Source organism: Diceros bicornis, chromosome 24, assembly GCF_020826845.1.
Source record: "Diceros bicornis minor isolate mBicDic1 chromosome 24, mDicBic1.mat.cur, whole genome shotgun sequence".
Taxonomy (NCBI): Eukaryota; Metazoa; Chordata; class Mammalia; order Perissodactyla; family Rhinocerotidae; genus Diceros; species Diceros bicornis.
Window position 1 is genome coordinate 47,000,122 of NC_080763.1, and position 18,747 is coordinate 47,018,868.

Below are 18,747 nucleotides of genomic sequence, written 5' to 3' on the forward strand. Positions count from 1 at the left end.
CTTCATATAACAGTAAGCTTCCTTTTATGGTGAATTTTACTGTTCACAAGGCACTTATTTTTCTGTGACCCTGTGCTAGGCCGTGGCTAGCTTTTAAAGCTTTTAAACAACTAGGATAATTTTGAAATAGATTCAGTAGTTTTTTTTTTTTTATTTTGGTGAGGAAGATAGGCTCTGAGCTAACATCTGTTGCCAATCATCCTGTTTTTGCTTGAAGAAGATTGTCCCTGAGCTAACATCTGTGCTACTCTTCCTTTATTTTGTATGTGGGTCACCACCACAGCATGGCGTGACAAGTGGTGTAGGTCTGCACCCAGGATCCGAACCCGTCAACCCCGGGCTGCCTAAGTGGAGCGTGTGAACTTAACCACTATGCCACTGGGCTGGCCCCAGATTCAGTAGTTTTTCTGGCCTGTGTTTTTTTTCTTTTCCTGTTTAAAAAATTACACAACTAATGTATATAATTATTTACAGAAAGTAAAATTGTCATCTAAATACTACCCTCTCCTTTAACCACTTTTAATATTTTGGTGAATGTCTTTTCAAATTTTTTTCTTTGCAAATATATACATATAAATAAATATATGGCCCAAACAGAATCATATGTTTTTAATTATGGAAAATTTCCAACTTACACAAAAGTAGAGAGAATGGTATAATGAACTTCCAGATACCTGTCTCCCAGCTTCACCTTGTCAACATATGGCTAGTTTCATTTCGTCTATTATCTCACCCTTCTTGCATTATTTTAAAGCAAATCCTAAACGTCATATCTTTTCTCCTGTATTTTCTATGATACGTGAACTGTTTTGGGAAATAAAACCACATTTTCATAGATAAAATATTTACATTTGAACGTAATCTATTCTTTGACAGATTCATAAATATTCTTTACCATTGGTTTCTTGATTTATAAGGATCTTTTTATTAACTTTTTTGCTTTATTCTACAAGACATTCAAAATAACAATATACTCTTATTACTAACAATATGATTACATTATGAATACAGTAAGATTTTTTTATAATTCTTTTTTTTTTTTTTTTTTTTAATTTTTGTGTGTGAGCCCTGAGCTAACATCCACGCTAATCCTCCTCTTTTTGCTGAGGAAGACCGGCTCTGAGCTAACATCTGTTGCCAAGCCTCCTCCTTTTTTTCCCCCAAAGCCCCAGTAGACAGTTGTATGTCATAGTTGCAGATCCTTCTAGTTGCTGTATGTAGGACGCGGCCTCAGCATGGCCGGAGAAGCGGTGCATCGGTGTGCGCCCGGGATCCGAACCCGGGCTGCCAGTAGCGGAGCATGCGCACTTAACCACTAAGCCACGGGGCCGGCCCGATTTTTTTATAATTCTTTTTGTCTTTAGAATCCTATTTTTTTTATCGTTGCATTTTTCGCTTAATGAAAAAGAAGCATATAACATCCTTCTTTGCTAGTAAGTAAATAACTTCATTTTAAATGGCTACATGAGATATTGACCCATTTCCTTTCAGGAACACATAGGATGTTAATGTATTGTTATAAACAAAGCTGAGTTGACTGTCTTTGTACATGTGTTTGCTCATTAAAATTTTTTAAATTTCAGGATAGCATACAAAAAGGAATGTGTATAAGTGTAAAGCTCTATTAGTTTTTCACAAAGTAGGATCAACCCCAGATTAAGAAACAGCATTCCTGGCCACCCAGAGCCTCCCCTTGTGACTCCTTCCCCACACTCCTCAAGGGTTATCACTGTCCTCACGTCCAACATCACAGATTAGTTTTGCTTATTTTTAAACTTTATATAAATAGAATTATTTAGTATATGCTTCTTTCATACCTGGCATCTTTTACTCAAGATTATTTTTCGAGATTCAGCCATGTTTATTCTCAGTGCATGTGTTCCATGAGTAGTATTCCGTGTACAGCCTCAGCCTGCTGTGGATGGATGTCTGTGTGAGGCCAGTTTTTGGCTATTATAAATAGTTCACACACTTGAAAAGCATTTTGTAAGGATAAATTGCTAGGAGTTGAATTTGTGGTTAAAGAAAAGAAGGCTTTTGCTACATGTTGCCAAATTGCGCTACATAAATGTGCCAGTTTACACTCCTGCAGTAGTAGGTGAGGCCTGCCTCTCCACATTCCTGAATGTTCCAGTCTTACCGGTCCACATTTTGAAACTGGTCGCTATTGCGTTACAAGAGCTATACCAGTGCCTGATACATTTCAGGTGCCTAAAAATGCTTTTTTAACCTGGTAGGGAAAAAAACATCAGAAATATTTGAGTGGCTATTACTGAGGTGTCCTATAAGACAATTATGCCCTAAAAAATTTTATATTACTTGGGGAGATAAGATATGTGTGAAAAATGACTAACAGCACCAGTGCCAAGTGAGTAGTTCCAGGGATGCTATAAAACTTTAGATGAAGGAGAGATCAAAGCTTTTCCTCATAGTAGTGTTTAGGATGGGTCACCTCTCTTTTACTCTCACTGATTTGAGGCTACTTCTTCAGCTGAGGCTTGGCTGGATCAGAGACTATTTGAATTACAGAAGCCAAACCTAATATTTTGGCCACCTGTTTAGTGGCTGATCTCCCTTCATTGTGTAAGATAAGTTTCATGTTCTCTCGTTCTCTCTAGCTCTCTTGCTTCCTGTTTGAAAACACAGCAATATACTGGCTCCAAAATGCTGTTATTTGATGTAAAATTACTGGTACATATCAGTGTCATTTTTTGAAATTTCATATGTTACAGATTCAGTAGTTCATTGTTCCAACTGAACTTGGGTGATTGAAAATGTAGCCACAGCTTGATGTGGTTAAAAGCACAATTCTAAGCTCTATGCAACCTTGGGCAGATCACCACTCCTCCCTGGGCCTAGCTCTGTAGGATGGGAAATGAGGGCTGGAAAATTGCAGAACCTCCACATCATGGGATTTACGGCATTTCTCTCTTAGAATGGGAACTCCTCTGCAGATCACTGCTTATGTTACTCAGCAACATGAATCGGAAAATTTCAAAATCATCTGTTTGCTGTGCGAAACATAATAAGCTTGTAGATTGTCTAAATGTCGGGAAAACAATAGTATAGTAGTGGAGCAGCATCTAGGGACTACTCACTGCCTTGAATTTACTGGTATTCTCGCAACACTTTTAGAAGGTCATAGAATTCACTCCCCCACCCCTTTCAGGGGGAACTTTAAAAAAAATTATTTTCTAAGAATTTGAATGAGTATCTTTTGCAGAAATAAAAGCATCTTTCCTTTTCTTCTATTTGAGATATTGGTATTCCCTTAGGAAGAGAAGTGCATATTTCTATGCATATTTAACAAAAATAGATCATTTGAATATGTCAGCATTTTAATGTGATGAGATCTGGTGTTAGAATGTGTGCAAATTGAATTTATCTAATGTTTATTCATAGGTTTTCTTTAATGAAGAAATTAGTATTTCATTAGCCTAAGCGAAGTGCCATGACAGCCATTTGTAGCATTTTGAACTGTGATAAGAGGCTTAACCTAAACATGGAGTGCAACATAAGAAAATGAAGAGATGGTGGAGATGTTGCAGTTTAGCAGCTTATTACGTTCATTTTTAAAAAACTACCCCGAAGAAAGAGGAGTAGATTTTATATAGCTAACAGTTTTTAAGTGACAGGCTGCCTTGGGAAAAAATGACACATAACAGCAGAAGTTTGTTTTCAGCAGATATTTGACTGACAGTGCTGGGCTAGGGGAGAAGATGCTTCCCATAATCTCAGCCCTGCTTCCTCTGGACGGCCACCCCCACCCTGCCCAAAGCAGATCTCCAAAGGAGGAGCCTTCCCTGGCTCCTGTGAGAAGTCTTTGGTGAACAGCAAGCAGTTCCACAGATTGTTGCTGTGAAAATTTCATTGAACACATTTGACGCATTTTGTAACCATGCATCTCTTCCCATTTTGGAATGACATAAAGGTGGTACCCTTCGCAGTTTACGTCTCATTTATTTTCCTGTATTCTGATGATGTCTGGCTCATTGTCCTTCCCTTCTCCCTCCATCCATGGAGTTCCCTGCCCCGCTTCTCATGGCCTTGTTCCTGCCTTGCACGTGAGAGGAGGTCTGGAATGTGAGTGGTGGGTGCTCCTTCTGGGGTCAGAGCTCATCAGAAGCATGCTAGCAGGCAGCACGCCAGCAATTTGTTTTTAGTAAAGGGAATGGGTCTGGTGTGCCAGTGCAAGTGTGGGCATGTGCTAGTATGTCTGAGAATGAAGGAGGCATGGAAACTAAGGGAAGTTTCTATCTCATTTTGGAAAATTATATTGGAAGGAAAACATGCCCTGAACTCGGCTTCTCCTTTTGTCTTTCTTCAGGAGATTTAGGGCAGAAAGAAATATCAATTTGTTTCCTTATTTATATTTCTTTGAAGGTATAAATGAATGATGAGCCTGTATGGTAACCAACAGGTTCCCTTTTGTGCTCAGAAAGAGAAATGTGAGTTTAAGAGAGGGGAGCTAACTTTTCCCGAATACCTTTTAAGTGCCAGGTGTTATGCTTGGGACTTTAGTATATTACTCCATTTAATAAAACAGCCTTGAGAGATAAATGCGTTGAGAAGGTAGATCTATGGAATCTGGGCCAAACTGAGCGAGGCTGGACTATTTGGTTCCCACTTCAGCAAGCATAGGAACATGGAGTCACAGAGTGATAGAATTTTAGAACTAGGCGCTGCCTCAGATATTATCTTGTCAACTTCCCGTCATAGCGACATGGCTCGGTAGAAGAAACATAGGGGCTGGGATTTAGATGGCCTGGACTCTGCCACTTGCTTCCTCTTGACAACTTATTCTGTTTCCCTGTTTATAAGATGGGAGTGGCAATAGTACTTACGGCACAGGTTTGTACCAAGGGTTAAAAGAACTGATGCGCAAAGGTGCTTTGTCAACTGTAAAGTGATATACCAATATTTGCTAATGGAGATTGTTTTCTTTCACAGGTGGACACCCAAGAAGGCATTAGTTGTTACTTAGGATTTTGGTCAGCAAAAGGATTATATATTGGCTTTTATATTTGTCTGGCTGTGGGTCTCTTCTGGTTCCTATCACTCTACTTTTCTTTCCCTCCATTTTCAGAATTGTTTCATTTCTACAGTAGATATTTAATGATCCCTTCTATGTGCCAGGCCCTCTATTAGGTGTTGGGGAATAAGACAGATAAGTTTCTGTCCTTTTTGAACCACTGAAACTGTAAAATTGATTGATATTTTTTTTCTACTAGGATAAGTGATCCCAAACCTGACTTCTTAACACCCCGATACCTTTTTTTAAATGTGTTAGACTCTAAATACCATTGATGCCAATTATGCAGTTATTTTGGATGTAACTATTGGACTGAAGAAACTGAGAAAGATGGACTGTGTGGGCTTTTCACAAGATTAGCCTGGTTTTGTGTCTACTTCAAGGGCAGGTGGGTTGGACTATAGAATTGGCATCTGTGCAGTGCCTCACAGCTGATTGTTACCTGCACGTGAAGTGTGGGCAGTGAAGATGTTTGAAAATCACTGTTTGGTATTTTTGTCTTTAGAGCCAGGTTATTTTCCACTATGTTGAAGGAAATTTTGGTTAACTAGTACGTTGAACTTCATTATAAGGTGAATATATCTCAGCTCTGAGTGGTCAGAGTGTCATTTCATTCAAACCTGTACTTGGAAGGCTTCAGCGTTTCCCCAGGTTTCAACCAGGATGACCAGCTAGGTGTGGTCCAGACCCAGACTGTGTAATCCGTTGCAGGCAGTAGAAACCCCAAGCCTGAATAGGTTAAAAGTCTCCCCCAATAAAAACTGTGGAACAGTCTTTATAATGTGGTTTGTTTTGGATCCCAAGTCTTAAAATAGGACTTCATTGTTCCTCCTATTTCCAAATAGATGCTCCTTGGTGGCCCTGGGAAGTAATCTCTTGTTCAGTTTTGCCTCCTATTTTGGTTGTCTGAGATGTGGTCAAGAGGAATGATAATCGAAAGCACTACATTAGTTCTCTTCTGATTTTCAAATGGCGTAAAGGAGACCTTTGATGCTGCTGGGGCTGCTCCAGCTATTTTTGATTAATGCATTCAGGCCCTCAGTGACTCAGCAGCCTCCTGACTTTTTTGTTGTTTTTAAAAGGAGCTGGCCTTTCACAATATATGGAATACAGTTAGTATATTACAGCTAATAAATGTGGCACATAGTGATAGGTACTTGGTGAAGGTCAGGTGAAAGAATGCCTCCCAGGGGTGAGGTCAGGAGAAAGAGACATTTGTGCTGCTGGTGAGCAAATATTGGGGTTAGGGAAGGTATTTTAAGTGAAAGAAGGAATGTAAGGAAAGGCGAGAAGGTGTAAAGAGCACAGGCAGTGTGTGAACAGGGGCCTTGGGGTAATGTGTGTGAAGGGGAAGGGGGTGACAAGGCCCTTCTTAGGAAGGCCTGTGGGTGCCAAGCTAAGGAGTTCAGCCGTCGTTATACTGGGCGCAGAGCCGAGGAGGTTTTGAGTAGGTGAGTGACCCAAGGCTTCATGAAGATTAATCTGGCAAAATGTGTGTGAGGAATTGGATGTGGGTAGAAATGGGTGAAAGGACCCTGGTGCCAAGCCAAGGAGGCTGACCTAGGCTGGGTGGGGGACTGGGGAAGGACAGGCCAGATGAGGTCTCTGAAGTTGTCATTGGGTAGAGGGTGCCATGCGAGGAACCTGACTGAGGCAACAGGCTTAAAGCTTGGGAGAGGGTTGGGGCCGGCCGGGTGGCGCAAGCGGTTAAGCGCATGCGCTCCGCTGCAGCGGCCCAGGGTTTGCCGGTTCGGATCCCAGACGCACACCGACGCACTGCTTGTCAAGCCATGCTGTGACGGCGTCCCATATACAGTGGAGGAAAATGGGCACGGATGTTAGCTCAGGGCCGGTCTTCCTCAGCAAAAAGAGGAGGATTGGCAGGTGTTAGCTCAGGGCTGATCTTCCTCACACACACAAAAAAAAAAGCTTGGGAGAGGGCTTAAGTATGGGAGGAGCGGGCTTAGGAGGGAAGAGAGTGATTTCTGGTGTAGAGGGGGTGAGCTTCTGGTCTGGCTTGGGTGTTTGGCAGCTGTTAGATATGCCAGAAAAAGGACTCTTTTCTGGCAAGTTCTGTGGGAGTGGTTCTCTCTGAGGTGCTTCCTGGATGGGGAGGGAAAATGTGAAATTTAGGGAAAATAAAGCCCACCCTTATTACCCACAGTGCCCCCCATATATCATAATCTGATATGCATTTTTCAAAAGGTCTTTCTGAGATATTTTCCATATCACATCAAATGCTTCTGGGCACTCAGGAGTATCAAGTAGCAAGTTCCCATGAAGAGGGCTCGGCACAGGCCTGCAGGCCTTCTCTGAGTTCCTCTAATGGCTGTGACGGCGCCAGGGCCCTGAAGTACGAGCAGGCCCACTGAGCCCAGGAGTCCTTTCCCTTTGGTAGACTAGACCCTGCCAGGTTCAGGCCCCTCCTCCACACTCCTGTTGGCTCGGCAGCTGTCCCTTGCAGGCTTGGCGGGGACCTGGGGTGAGGGTGTGAGCTGGAACAGGAGGGTTTCTTTTCTTGTGTGGTGCTGGAAAGAAAAACATGACATTTTAAAGTTTGTACTTACTGATCAAGGATTTTGGTAACCAGCTCTGTTTCTGTGGTAGGAATTTTTAAACCATCATTTAAAATTTTTCTGTTGAGAATGAAACCCTGACAAATTACTTGTAATCAGTAATTCCTTATGCAGAAACTAATGAGCATAATGGTAAAATTTAGTCTTACCATTGAAAAAATTCAGAACAATGGCAGTTTCTTTCATTCAACGGATACTGAGCATTTGTGACATACTGGATAATCTACTGGAGCTGAATAACCAAATATGATCTAATTCTTAAAATTGGTGAGACTTTTTAATAAATTGGTTCTGCTATAAATTCATGTTTAAGAATTCAGCTAATTGGCAATAATTAGGATGCAGAAGCATTAAAAAAATCCCCAAGTATCTGTTACCCATCTATGCTGAGTCCAGTGAAAAACAAAAGCTGAAAGCTGAAAAACAAAAGCTAATTTTGTGGAACAATACAATGGTAACTGTTTAATAAAGAAGTTCTGCTCCTTAAAGGAGTTTTTATTATAATTGGTAACAGACATAAAGCAATACTGTAATCATATAAGTGACTAAATACTAAATTTTGTGGAACAAATTAATAAGTACTTGAGAATTGAGATAAAGGAGCCAGCCCATAGAATCCTGGTTGGGAAAATACTTACTGGAGATGGTGGGATTTGAACTGATGGGTATGATTCCTGGGAACAGGGGCAAAGGAGACTATCCCAACCAAGAGGGCGCCCTAATGAAGCCAGGAAAGAGGGGCTGTCTGCTTGCACCAAACTCAGGACGTGCAGTGTAGAGGGCAAGTGAAGGGTGGAGTGGCAAGACAGTGTGGAGTGATTGAGCACAGGCCCTTGACCCCTCAGTTCCTTCCCAGGCTCCTGGGCTATAAAATGTGGATAGTGTTAGTGCCGACTTTGAGGGGTGATGGAAATTAAATGAGATGATGGGTGTGAAGTTCCTGGTACATATAGAGTGTTTGATAGATGGAACTTGGTGTTGCTGTTAGGGAGGATGGATGGGGCCAAACCATGGAGGGCAGGATGGCTGTGTACATCGTCATGCTCTGATATGATGGAAATTAGGAAGCCACTGAAGCTTTTGACCACAGGCAGGATGTGACAGGAATGAATTAATAATGGTAGATACCATTTGAGTGCTTCTGTGTGCTCTATGCTTTATATCATTATCTGTGGGCCTCACCCTGCAGGGGAGCTAGTGGGGGGCTTTGTTCTCTGAGGCTGAGAGAGAGGAAACAAGCACCTTGCCTGAGGCCGTCTAGCTACCAAGGGGAAGACTAGGTTTGAACCTAGGCCTGACTGGCTCCAAAGTCTGGGCTCTTTCTCCTTCTACCAGACTGCCTCTACCTGGGAAGACATCTGTCAGGGACTGATGACCCCATGGGAAAGAGGAGTGGTTGGCTCAGGTAGTTATTACTGCTACTAAAAAGATGTGTGAGTTCAGAGTACATGTTGCTTCCCCCCTAAAAAAAAGGACGAGGAAGAGGAAATAGGACAACAACACATCAGTGGAAAAAGAGACAGAACCTGGTGATTGGCTGTAGAGGAAAGAGGACAAGATGAGTGGGAGATGACGATGCTGTTGGAAATGAAGGCAGGCACTGGTAGGCCTGACTTTTCCTCCATGTGGGAGTGGGCTCCAAAAAGCTCAGGCACCAATGTGGAGTCCATGGGTTTCTCAAAAGTATAATTTCTGATGGGCACACACCTAGCAGTCACTTCAGGCTTCACAGTAATTCTTGATTGGTGTAGGTGACATGTTGCCTGGCCGGACTTCTGCTGTTTTAGTCAGATCAGTGCTGTTGAAGGTTAGGGAGGCGGGAGTGGCCTTAGGTAAGTGAGATTCCAGTGTTCCTTGGCCTGGGTCTACTTTTGTGCCCTAGGACAATGCCTCTCCCACCAGTGGTAAAGGATCAATTTTTAAAATTTCCAGTTTATCTGGACTAATACTTTTGTAAAATAAAAAAAGAATTACTAGAAAAAGAAACTGAAAAAGACATACAGAATGCAAACTCTTATTTTTTATTAGATTCGACAGATCTAAAATTACTTTGTCAACTTGCTGTGAAAGTTTCTAAACACTTATTCTCAATTTCTGTACTTAATTTTGACTGCAGACTAGAAAACTGTTCATGGACTGGTACACTTTGAGAGCAGTGATCTAGGAAGAAATTTTGTTAAGCAAATTAGCAAACAGGATGTTTTTGGAATATTTACATGATTAAGAGTAAAAATAGTCTTTCAGTTGGCATTTAAAATACTTTAGATGTTTGTTCATGTATGATCTAATTGCAGATGATGTCTTTTCAGTAAAGTTCCATGTTGGGGGCTAGGGAGGTAAAATAAATATACCAAGAATTGAGGCTAATGCAGTTATTGTTAGGGATCCATAAGTTTAAACTAGTAGCAATACTTGGAAAAATAGGTGCTTTTACTTCCTCTGTTGTTTCTGAGAACCATTGTATATTGTTTTTCTCATTTAATTTGTGTTAGTGTGATTTCTCTGTTCATTTTGGCTTGCCTTGGAGTTGATTTTTATATTTTGGTGCACAATTTTAAGTATTCTATTTTAGGGGGAAGTTCCCTAAGCAAACATTTAAAAAAGTCTCTAGTTAATATGCTGATATAGACATCATGTAATAATTTGTTTATATTTCAAATTTGATTTTTGTCTCTAGCTGCCAGTGTATCTTATTTTATATTTTGAGCTGTTTTTTACTTTTGCTGATATCTTCCTTGCCCTGATTTGCTATGTTGTTCCCTTAGCCTAGAGTTCTCTTTCCCTACCTTGAGAGCCCAGCCCAGGAGCTGCCTCCCTCAGGCAGCCTGTCCTCCTGTGTCAGCACTCCCTGCTCCTTTCTCTGCCTTCTGCAGCTCTCTCTCCCACCTCTGCTGAGCTCACCTTCAGCCTGCCTCATTGAACAGCACTTACTCCTCTCCCCGCTGGCCCCTTTTCTCCCTCCTCCCAAGTCAGGAATTCCTTTTGTTTTGTATCATACTTCATATTACATTTTTCAAGGCTATTTCATGTATATATTCTCTTATTTCATCTTCCAGACAATCCTGTGAAGTTGGTAGAATGGAGATTCTCATCTCCCTTTTAACTGAGCTAAGGCTGGGAGAGTGTCGGCACGGCAGGCACCTTCATTCCTTTGCCCTGGGGCTCCCAGAATTAGTTGTACCACTCAGGTCCAGACTTCCAATGCTCAGGGTTTGAGTTTGCTCAAAGACACCTGTAATTTTGAGGTCCTCTTTTCTACTCAGTATTTATATTTGTTATTTAAAAATCAAACATTAGAATACTTGGTATACTGTCACAGGCCTCTTTGGAAGAAAGAAATCTTCAGAACCTAGTGCAAGGAGTGGTCAGTAGAACTAGAGCTGTGGGCCCCAGGGTGGCGCACAAGGCCGAAGTGGATTTTTTTTTTTTCTGTTCTTCTTCTTCTTCTTTTTTTTTTTGTGAGGAAGATTAGTCCTGAGCTAACATCTGTTGCCAATCCTCCTCTTTTTGCTGAGGAAGATTGGCCCTGGGCTAACATCCATGCCCATCTTCCTCTACTTTCTATGTGGGACACCTGCCACAGCATGGCTTGATGAGCAGTGCGTTAGGTCCATGCCTGGGATCCAAACCCTCCAACCCCAGGGCGCCGAAGCAGAGCACGCGAACCCAACCACCATGCCACCGGACCAGCCGCCCGAAGTGGATTTATTTATATTTTTGAGGAAGATTGGCCCTGCGCTAACATCTGTTGCCAATCTTCCTCTTTTTTTCTTTTTACCTACCCAAAGCCCCAGTACATAGTTGTGTATCGTAGTTGTAGAGTTGTAGCTCTTCTATGTGGGACACTGTCTCAGCATGGCTTGATGAATGGTGAGTAGGTCTGCACCCAGGATCTGAACCAGTGAACCTCGGTCCCCCAAAGTGGAATGTGCAAACTTAACCACTGCGCCACCACTGGGCTGGCCCCCGAAGTGGACGTTTTAAAGGATGTATTCAGGAATGTTAGTTGTGTCCATCTGTGATTTTCAAACACTTGTGGGTGTGCGTGGGTTTCCTTTATTTCAACAATAACAGCCCGGCATATTGGATTGCGCAGAACATTTCTCATGAAGAAAAGAATCCTGCCTTAAGAGGGGGAAGGCACTTTGAAAAATCACTTTTAGCCCAAGTCAGAAGTCATTTGCTTTTTGACTTTGAGGTGTGTGGGTGTGTGTTTTCTCCCCGTCCCCTTTATGGTCAGACAGACTTGAGTTCCAAATCCAGCCCTGCCACTTACTAGGTAGGTATGGTGACCTTGGCTGAGTTATTTAACTTCCCTAAACTTATTTTCTCATCTGTAAAATGAGAGAAATATTACCTACTTTGATGGATCATTATAAGGACAAAAGATGATGCATGTACCGCACTTTGAGTGTGAGCTCGATAAGTGAAAGTTACCTGAAAGCTAATGCAGAAGAGGGACTGTGACTCAGTAAGGGAGTGCCTGCTTATAATTGGCTGTAGCAGTGGTTCTCAGATCTGAGTGGGCATCATGATCAGCTGGAAGACTTTTTAAACTACAACTTGCTAGGCCTACCCCTGTAGTTTCCTGTTTTTGATCTGGGGTGGGCCTTGAGAATTTGCATTTCTGAGTTTCCAGGTGATGCTGCTGCTGCCACTGCTGGTCTGGGGACCACACTTTGAGAACCACTGGGCTACAGGTAACTCACCAATGAGCATTTAGGTGCTGTAAATATATTTGAAAGCTGAGCTTTTACATGGTTAGTTGCTCTGTTCGAAAATGCTTGGGATGCATTTTGCAAATACTGAATTTAGTATCTCAGGGTGTTTCCTCCTGCAGTCCAGGAGTCTTTGTTAAATATATTTGAAGAAGAATAATTTGCGAAAGTAACAGTTATAAACATATTATGGATAGTCTGACAGTATCAAATTGGCTAAGATATGTTAAAGTGCTTTTATAAAATGCTAAAAACTTGAAAAAATATTTTAAATACCTTTGTTTTTAAGATTGAACATCATAATGGAGTATAAAATAGTGTAACTTAGATTTCTCATCTCAATGTGCTGTTTACCGTATGTATTTTTCTCTTTCTCCTCCAGGCTGCTGACTTGAGTAAACCAATAGATAAAAGGATATACAAAGGAACACAGCCTACTTGTCATGACTTCAACCACCTAACAGCCACAGCAGAAAGTGTCTCTCTCCTAGTGGGCTTTTCCGCAGGCCAAGTCCAGCTTATAGACCCAATCAAAAAAGAAACTAGCAAACTATTTAATGAGGAAGTAAGTAGCACCCTGTCTTAGCTGTTAAGAATCCCTTTAAGAATTTATACGTTCTTACCAAGGGTAGTGGGCCTTATTTTACACTTCGAGCTAAGCCCATTTTTCATTCTCTCAGCTGTCCTACCCAGTAATACCCAAGTTTAAATGTGGTGAATTAACTTGTTGACTTTTACCTTTTCTTCCTTGGGGTAGCTGTTTTGTGCATTTTTTTATGGATCATGCTCAGGTGTCTCTAGCAGACACTTTAAAATTATAATGGAGATAGGGACAAGACTATAACTTGATATTTATAATTTAAATAAGAAAATATAGAATTCCAGACTTTGTTCACATCACCAGAAAATTTCATGTAAATCAAAGAACTTGCTAATATTTCCTTAGGTTCTTAAATTGTAGTTAAAGCTTTTGTGTGTGTGTTTGACAGGCGTTTGGCTAAGGAGTAATTCTCTTGCTCTTGAAAATATTTGCTGTAAAATCACCTTTGACATAGGTGGCACTTAAAATTGGATCACGTGACATAGCTTTTGCCAATGTTGTAGTATATACTGGGGTTTTCTAGTATCTTCAGTTTCATTCTGGAAGGAGCCTGAGATATCTGAACTATCTGTTCAAGAACATGTCAGAACTGTTAAACGTGACAGATAGCAGTGGCCAAATAGATTATATTTGTTAAAGCTCTTGGAGTAGCTTTTCAGCCCCAACTATTGCCATTACGTATCTGATATTATCCCTCCTCTGTTTCAGTATGACTTTCCAGAAACTGGAAGAGATGAGGTAGGCTTGCTGAGTTAGAAGCCCTGGGTTCCAGTCTCTACTTGTGCCCTCAACCCTGACGTGCCAGGGGTCTGGTCACATGGGATCCCCCTCAGGAGTGATGAGTGGTTTTGCATTGTTGCCTGGTTTCACTGTCATTAACTTGGAACAGAAGCTGGTTTTTAAGAAATAATTTTGTTTGGGGAAGAGTATTCAACTTGACAAATTGCAGTTAAAGTTCTGATTCTTTTGCAGTTGTTATGGTATATACTGTCCATGCATATCCAGTACCCACCCACGGTGCTCCTGTTTGACATTGCCAGTGGATTTGGTGAAATCTTTTGAACCATGCCATCGCCTCTTCTAGTTTCATCTGGGTTGACTGGAAAAAAACTTGTCACCTGGATTGACAAATTGTAGAGGAAAAGTATTTAATCCTATTTTCTGTTAGATTATTCTATTTACCTAGATATTTTATTACTGTCATCTGAGGAAGTGATTTCTAAGTAGCTGGATGATTTTTTTTTTTTTTTTTTTTTTTTGGTGAGGGAGTGTGGGGCCACAAAACCAGCCTCTCTTTGCTGTTACTAGAAATTGTGAATTTGGAGTCATTGTGGGGTTTTGTTTGAGTTTAGGTAGGGGCCGTGTCATTGAGGGGGAAGGGATTGTAACCGTGTAAAAGGCTGTTGGTAAACAGGATGGGGAGGTTGCTCTGGCTGAGGATGGCACAGAATGCCACTTAGAGAACAAGATGGCTTTGTGTGTGGTTGCTGGAGGAGAGCGGGAGTCAGAGACCACAGGTCCCTAGAGTCTCAGGGCCCTGAGAGTACCTCTGATACATCAGCCAGACCCATGCCTTACTCTGGACAACTGGGAGTTGCAGGCTAGAAAGCAGGTCCTCACTCTTAATGATTTAAGCATGAGTTATGTTATACTGTGTTTACATTCTATTTGAAAAATGGCTGTTCAGAATGCTAGGACTGTGTATGGTTTAATGCCAACTTGGCATTTGTAGCTTGAGGCTGAAATTGATTGCCCTTCACAGTAAGGAAATTCTTTGGCTGTATGGATTGCATTTTCATCAGAGTTTGGTCAGGATGTCTAAGCACAAGGCTCGTCAGAGGTTTGTTTCTCAAAGAGCACCAGGAATGGTAGTTGCAACACTTGTCATGCCATGCTTTGCACTGGTATGAGATTTAGCAGTTTCAGGGTGTTTTATATATTTCCTCTGCATGGGATGGTGGGCAGCTGTCCCATTTTACAGATGAGGAAACAGTCAAAGAGAAGGTAAGTGAATTGTCTAGATTAGGCAGCAAATTGATAATAGAGTTGGAGTTAGAAATTAATTCCGCAAGCTCTTACTGGTCATAGACTGTAAGCCCCACCATGTGTGGTTTCCAGATGTGTGGGCCCTTGTCTTCCCAGGAGCTCATAGTTTAGTAAGATGGACAGAGAGGGTACTGGGGCATGTGTTATCGTAGTGTTTTGTACAGAGTACCAAGGGATATGTGTTAACTGTATTCTTCAGTATGTATCAAATATCATTAAAAAAAAAAACAAAAGTTCAGTTCAGTGGAGGGAGTCCAAGAAGGCTTCCAGAAGGTAGCATTTGCTCTGGGTCTTGAAAGATGTGTAGGAGTTGGAGGAGGGTGAGAAAGGCCTTCAAAGCTGGAGGAAACAACTCGGTGTGTAGAAGAACATCAAGTAACCAGGTGTGGCCAAATCACGTGTGGGCCTTGGAGTGGCGGGAGTCAAAGCCAAACAGATAAATTGGAATCAGATTGTAAAAGCCCTTTCATGACATGCAAGAAATTTAGATCTGACACTGGAGGCTGTGGGGGAACCTTTGCACTCTTAATCAAGGGAGTGACAGGATCAAATGTGTTTTTTTAGAACTCTTGTCAGCACTTGTGGAAGGTGGATTTGGAATGAAGAAAGAGAGAGTGAAGGTAGCAAGAGCAGTGAGGAGGCTCTAGTAACTGTCCAGGTGAGAGCTGAGGGCTTAAAGTAGAGTTGTGGCCAATTTTTCATTCATTTGACAGACCTTGATTACCTACCATGTGCCCAGCACTGGGTCTCCGGTGGCAGATAACACTTGCCCTGCTGTTAGTTCTCTCAGAGAGGGGAGAGAGGTGTCAACAATAGCACACACACACGGCAAATGGTGACTTGTGATGTAAGAGGAGACAGGGAGCCGCAGAGAGAGAGACACGGAGGCCTGCTTTAAACGAGGAGGCAGAGAATGTCTCTCAGAGGAAGTGGTGTGCTTAAGCTGAGCTTCCCGTGAGCAGGAGGCCAACCAGGTAAGGAACTGGAGATAGAGCGTTCATGCAGAAGGGAGAGTGGGCGCAGGCCCTGGAGTAGGAAAGAACTTGGGACTAAGAGAACTGAGAGAGGACGGTGTACCTGGGGAGGGTGGTGTGAAGTGAGGGCATGAGGTTGGAGAGCAGTGCCACTCAGCGTCCTGCTCTGGTTTGCTTCTTCGTCTGAGATGTGGGATCCCATAGAAGGGAGTAAGAGCATGAGGTGGTCGGATTGGTGTTTTTGAAAATTACCCTGGCTGCTTCTTTGAGACTGAATTGCAGAGAGGTATGAACAAATCTTAGGTTTCTGGCTATTGCTTACTTCACTGGGTAAGACTGGGAAGGAGCAGGTGTTGGGTAATGGAGGGAAAGATCAGAGTTCTGTTCTGTACTTGTTAACTTTGAGGGGCCGGGTATGTGGTTGGATACATGGATCTGGAGCTCAAAACTAGAGGTAAAAATTTGGGAGTTGTCAGCATATAACGAGTAATCACATCCCTGAGATTAGATGGCAGGTCTGTGGAGAAAGTATATTAAGAACAAAGAAGAGTGCCTAGGACTAAGCCCTGATTGTACTCTGAGATTCTGGCCATCTTGTCACGTTGCCTCCAAAGGAACTCTTACAGCAGTCAGTTTATTGCTGTGAAGTTTACAGACTCACAGCCCAGTGGCTAAGAACACAGACCCTTGAGCCCAAATGCCGAGGGTTCAGACACCAGCTCTGCCACTTTCTGCTGGTGGGATGTGGGGCTGTGACTTCTCCTCTCCTCATCAGCTGGAAAATGAGTAAGCACAGGACCCACCTGAAAGTCTGCTAAGGATGTGATGTTTAGCAAAGCGCTGGAGAGCGAGCCCTGGTGAATGCTCAGTCAAGTTCCAGGCAGAGGGGAAACCCAGAGGGTTCTTTCACTGGGAGTTAGAAGGAAAGGCTGTTTGGGAGGTGAGATACAGCAGTTTTGAAGGAGAAACACCAATAATTGTCCAGGACAGGAGAGTAAGAGCAGGGCAACTCAGGCAGGGGATCAACATGTGAGGCTGAGGGTGGAACTGCTTATCACAGCTGTGATGCTCACCTGCCATCCTGTGATGTTCACCCTCCACCCGTCCCACGCATGCGACCGTGACCGCACCCTAGTATCGATTACTCTGGCCTTTGCCTCCTTTCTAAAGGTGCCTGGTACACGAAAATAGAGTAAAATGTTTGGATGGATGGGTGTATAGATGGAATGGAATTATAAATTCCAGAAGCCCACCTGAGATTAAAGACAGAGGAAAATTTCTATCTGGGAATCAAGTATATCTTAAAAGGTGATTTTTCCCCCATTAATTTAAAAAGTAAAGAAATTTAAAATGCTTGTTTATAGAAAAATTGGGACATACAGAAGTACAAAGAAGACCGCAAAACATTACCCATAAATCCCAGTGCTCACTGTTAACTTTACTGTCTTTGTAATTTTTAATTTTTTCAATGAAGCACAACTGTAAGATTCACAGTTTCCATTAGAGGTGCCAGCAACCTTCACCTCCCAGGCTGGCCCCCAATCCATTCAGTTCAGTTTGCAGAGGCACGCCTGCTCCCCAGGCCATCCCAGTCTCATTGGAGACCCTGGCTGCTGTACCCGTTCCAGCCAACGAGGAAGGAAAGTACCTGGTCTTTTCTAGCCCCCCTTGGGGAGTGATATCGTCAGATCCCCCGAGTTTTGCTTTCTCCAGTCTCGTAGAGTAGATTTTAAGTTTCTGTTTGTAGCATTCTGTATGTATTTTGCCCTTGAAAGTGTCTACTGGGCCTCTGTTGAGAGTATTTTGGCACATCCAATAATCTGCAGACCATGGAACCTACCTTCATCATGAGAGCTACCTGGAAAGGAGAGTCGCCCTGGTCAGCGTTCAGCCTGTGTGAAGCACCCCAAAGGGGTGAGGAGTTCACTTCTTATTACTAGTGGTTATGATGTACTGGGGAGGAGGAACTACAAAGGGACATTTCTATATGATGATGAACTCAGCCTGTTCATGTCTTTGTAAAAATTTAGGTTATTTCAGGGTTGTATCCACAGAATAGTAACTTCAAAGGATTTTCAAGTATGTTTTGATTATTGGGTAAGATGTAACATCTAAAAAGAACTTGTCATCTTGGCTTCTCTCATTATTGACATGTAATGAGACCCACTGTTCTTTACTTTCTCCTCTCTCATAGGGTTTGAGGCCAGGGCCAGCACACTGGGTAGGTCTAGTCTCCTTTTGGTCTTTAGATCAAATCTGACTGCAGGGCACATCAGAGGAGTGGGCTTGGCTCCTGGGCCCTGTTGCTAGCCCAGGGCTGTATCTTCTTTTTTATCACACCAGCTGCAGGCTCCTCCTGCGCCCAGTGCCCCCAGGACTTGGGGCGGAGAGCAAGGCCTAGCTTTGCAGTGTCCTGTCCAGTACTGTAACAAAAGAGTGGTTCTGTGCATTTTGTTAGTTTTGTTTTCATTGTTGCTTTTTTTAATCAAAGGAAGGAAATGAGCACATAATGATCTACTCCTTAAAGTTTTAACATTGATAAAAATGACATCTGATCCTCTTACATGGCTTTGAAATACCCTTTCCTTATCCTTCCTGAGGGAAGCAGCTCTCTCTAATGCGTTTACATAATCAAAGCCCTTAGTCGCCATTTTTGCTTGTGGCTGCATTATGGCTTTTCTAACAGCTGCTGTGGTTTTTGAATTGTTTGTTTAAACATTTTTGTTATAAATTAATATCTGCATTATTAAATGCATACCCACTCCCCCCAAAATAATTTTTTCCTGCTTCTCATGTTGAT

General features: G+C 42.4%; 1 protein-coding gene across 8 annotated transcripts in view; it reads left to right on the plus strand.

The window, feature by feature from the left end:
- Window positions 1-18,747, plus strand: part of WDR20 (WD repeat domain 20) — a 66,666-nt gene that overhangs the window by 27,416 nt on the left and 20,503 nt on the right. For 5 of the 8 annotated variants that reach the window (XR_009223767.1, XM_058567732.1, XM_058567727.1 and 2 more), the window contains exon 2: window positions 12,709-12,891. The exons of 1 other annotated variant lie outside the window; for it this stretch is intronic. Coding sequence is in view for 5 of the 7 variants with exons in the window: in XM_058567732.1 (XP_058423715.1) it covers window positions 12,709-12,891 (183 nt within the window). In the remaining 2 variants the exon portion in view is untranslated. Of the gene's footprint in view, window positions 1-12,247; window positions 12,309-12,708; window positions 12,892-18,747 lie in introns of those variants that run through there. 2 more of the 8 variants (XM_058567733.1, XM_058567730.1) reach the window with 2 other exon arrangements.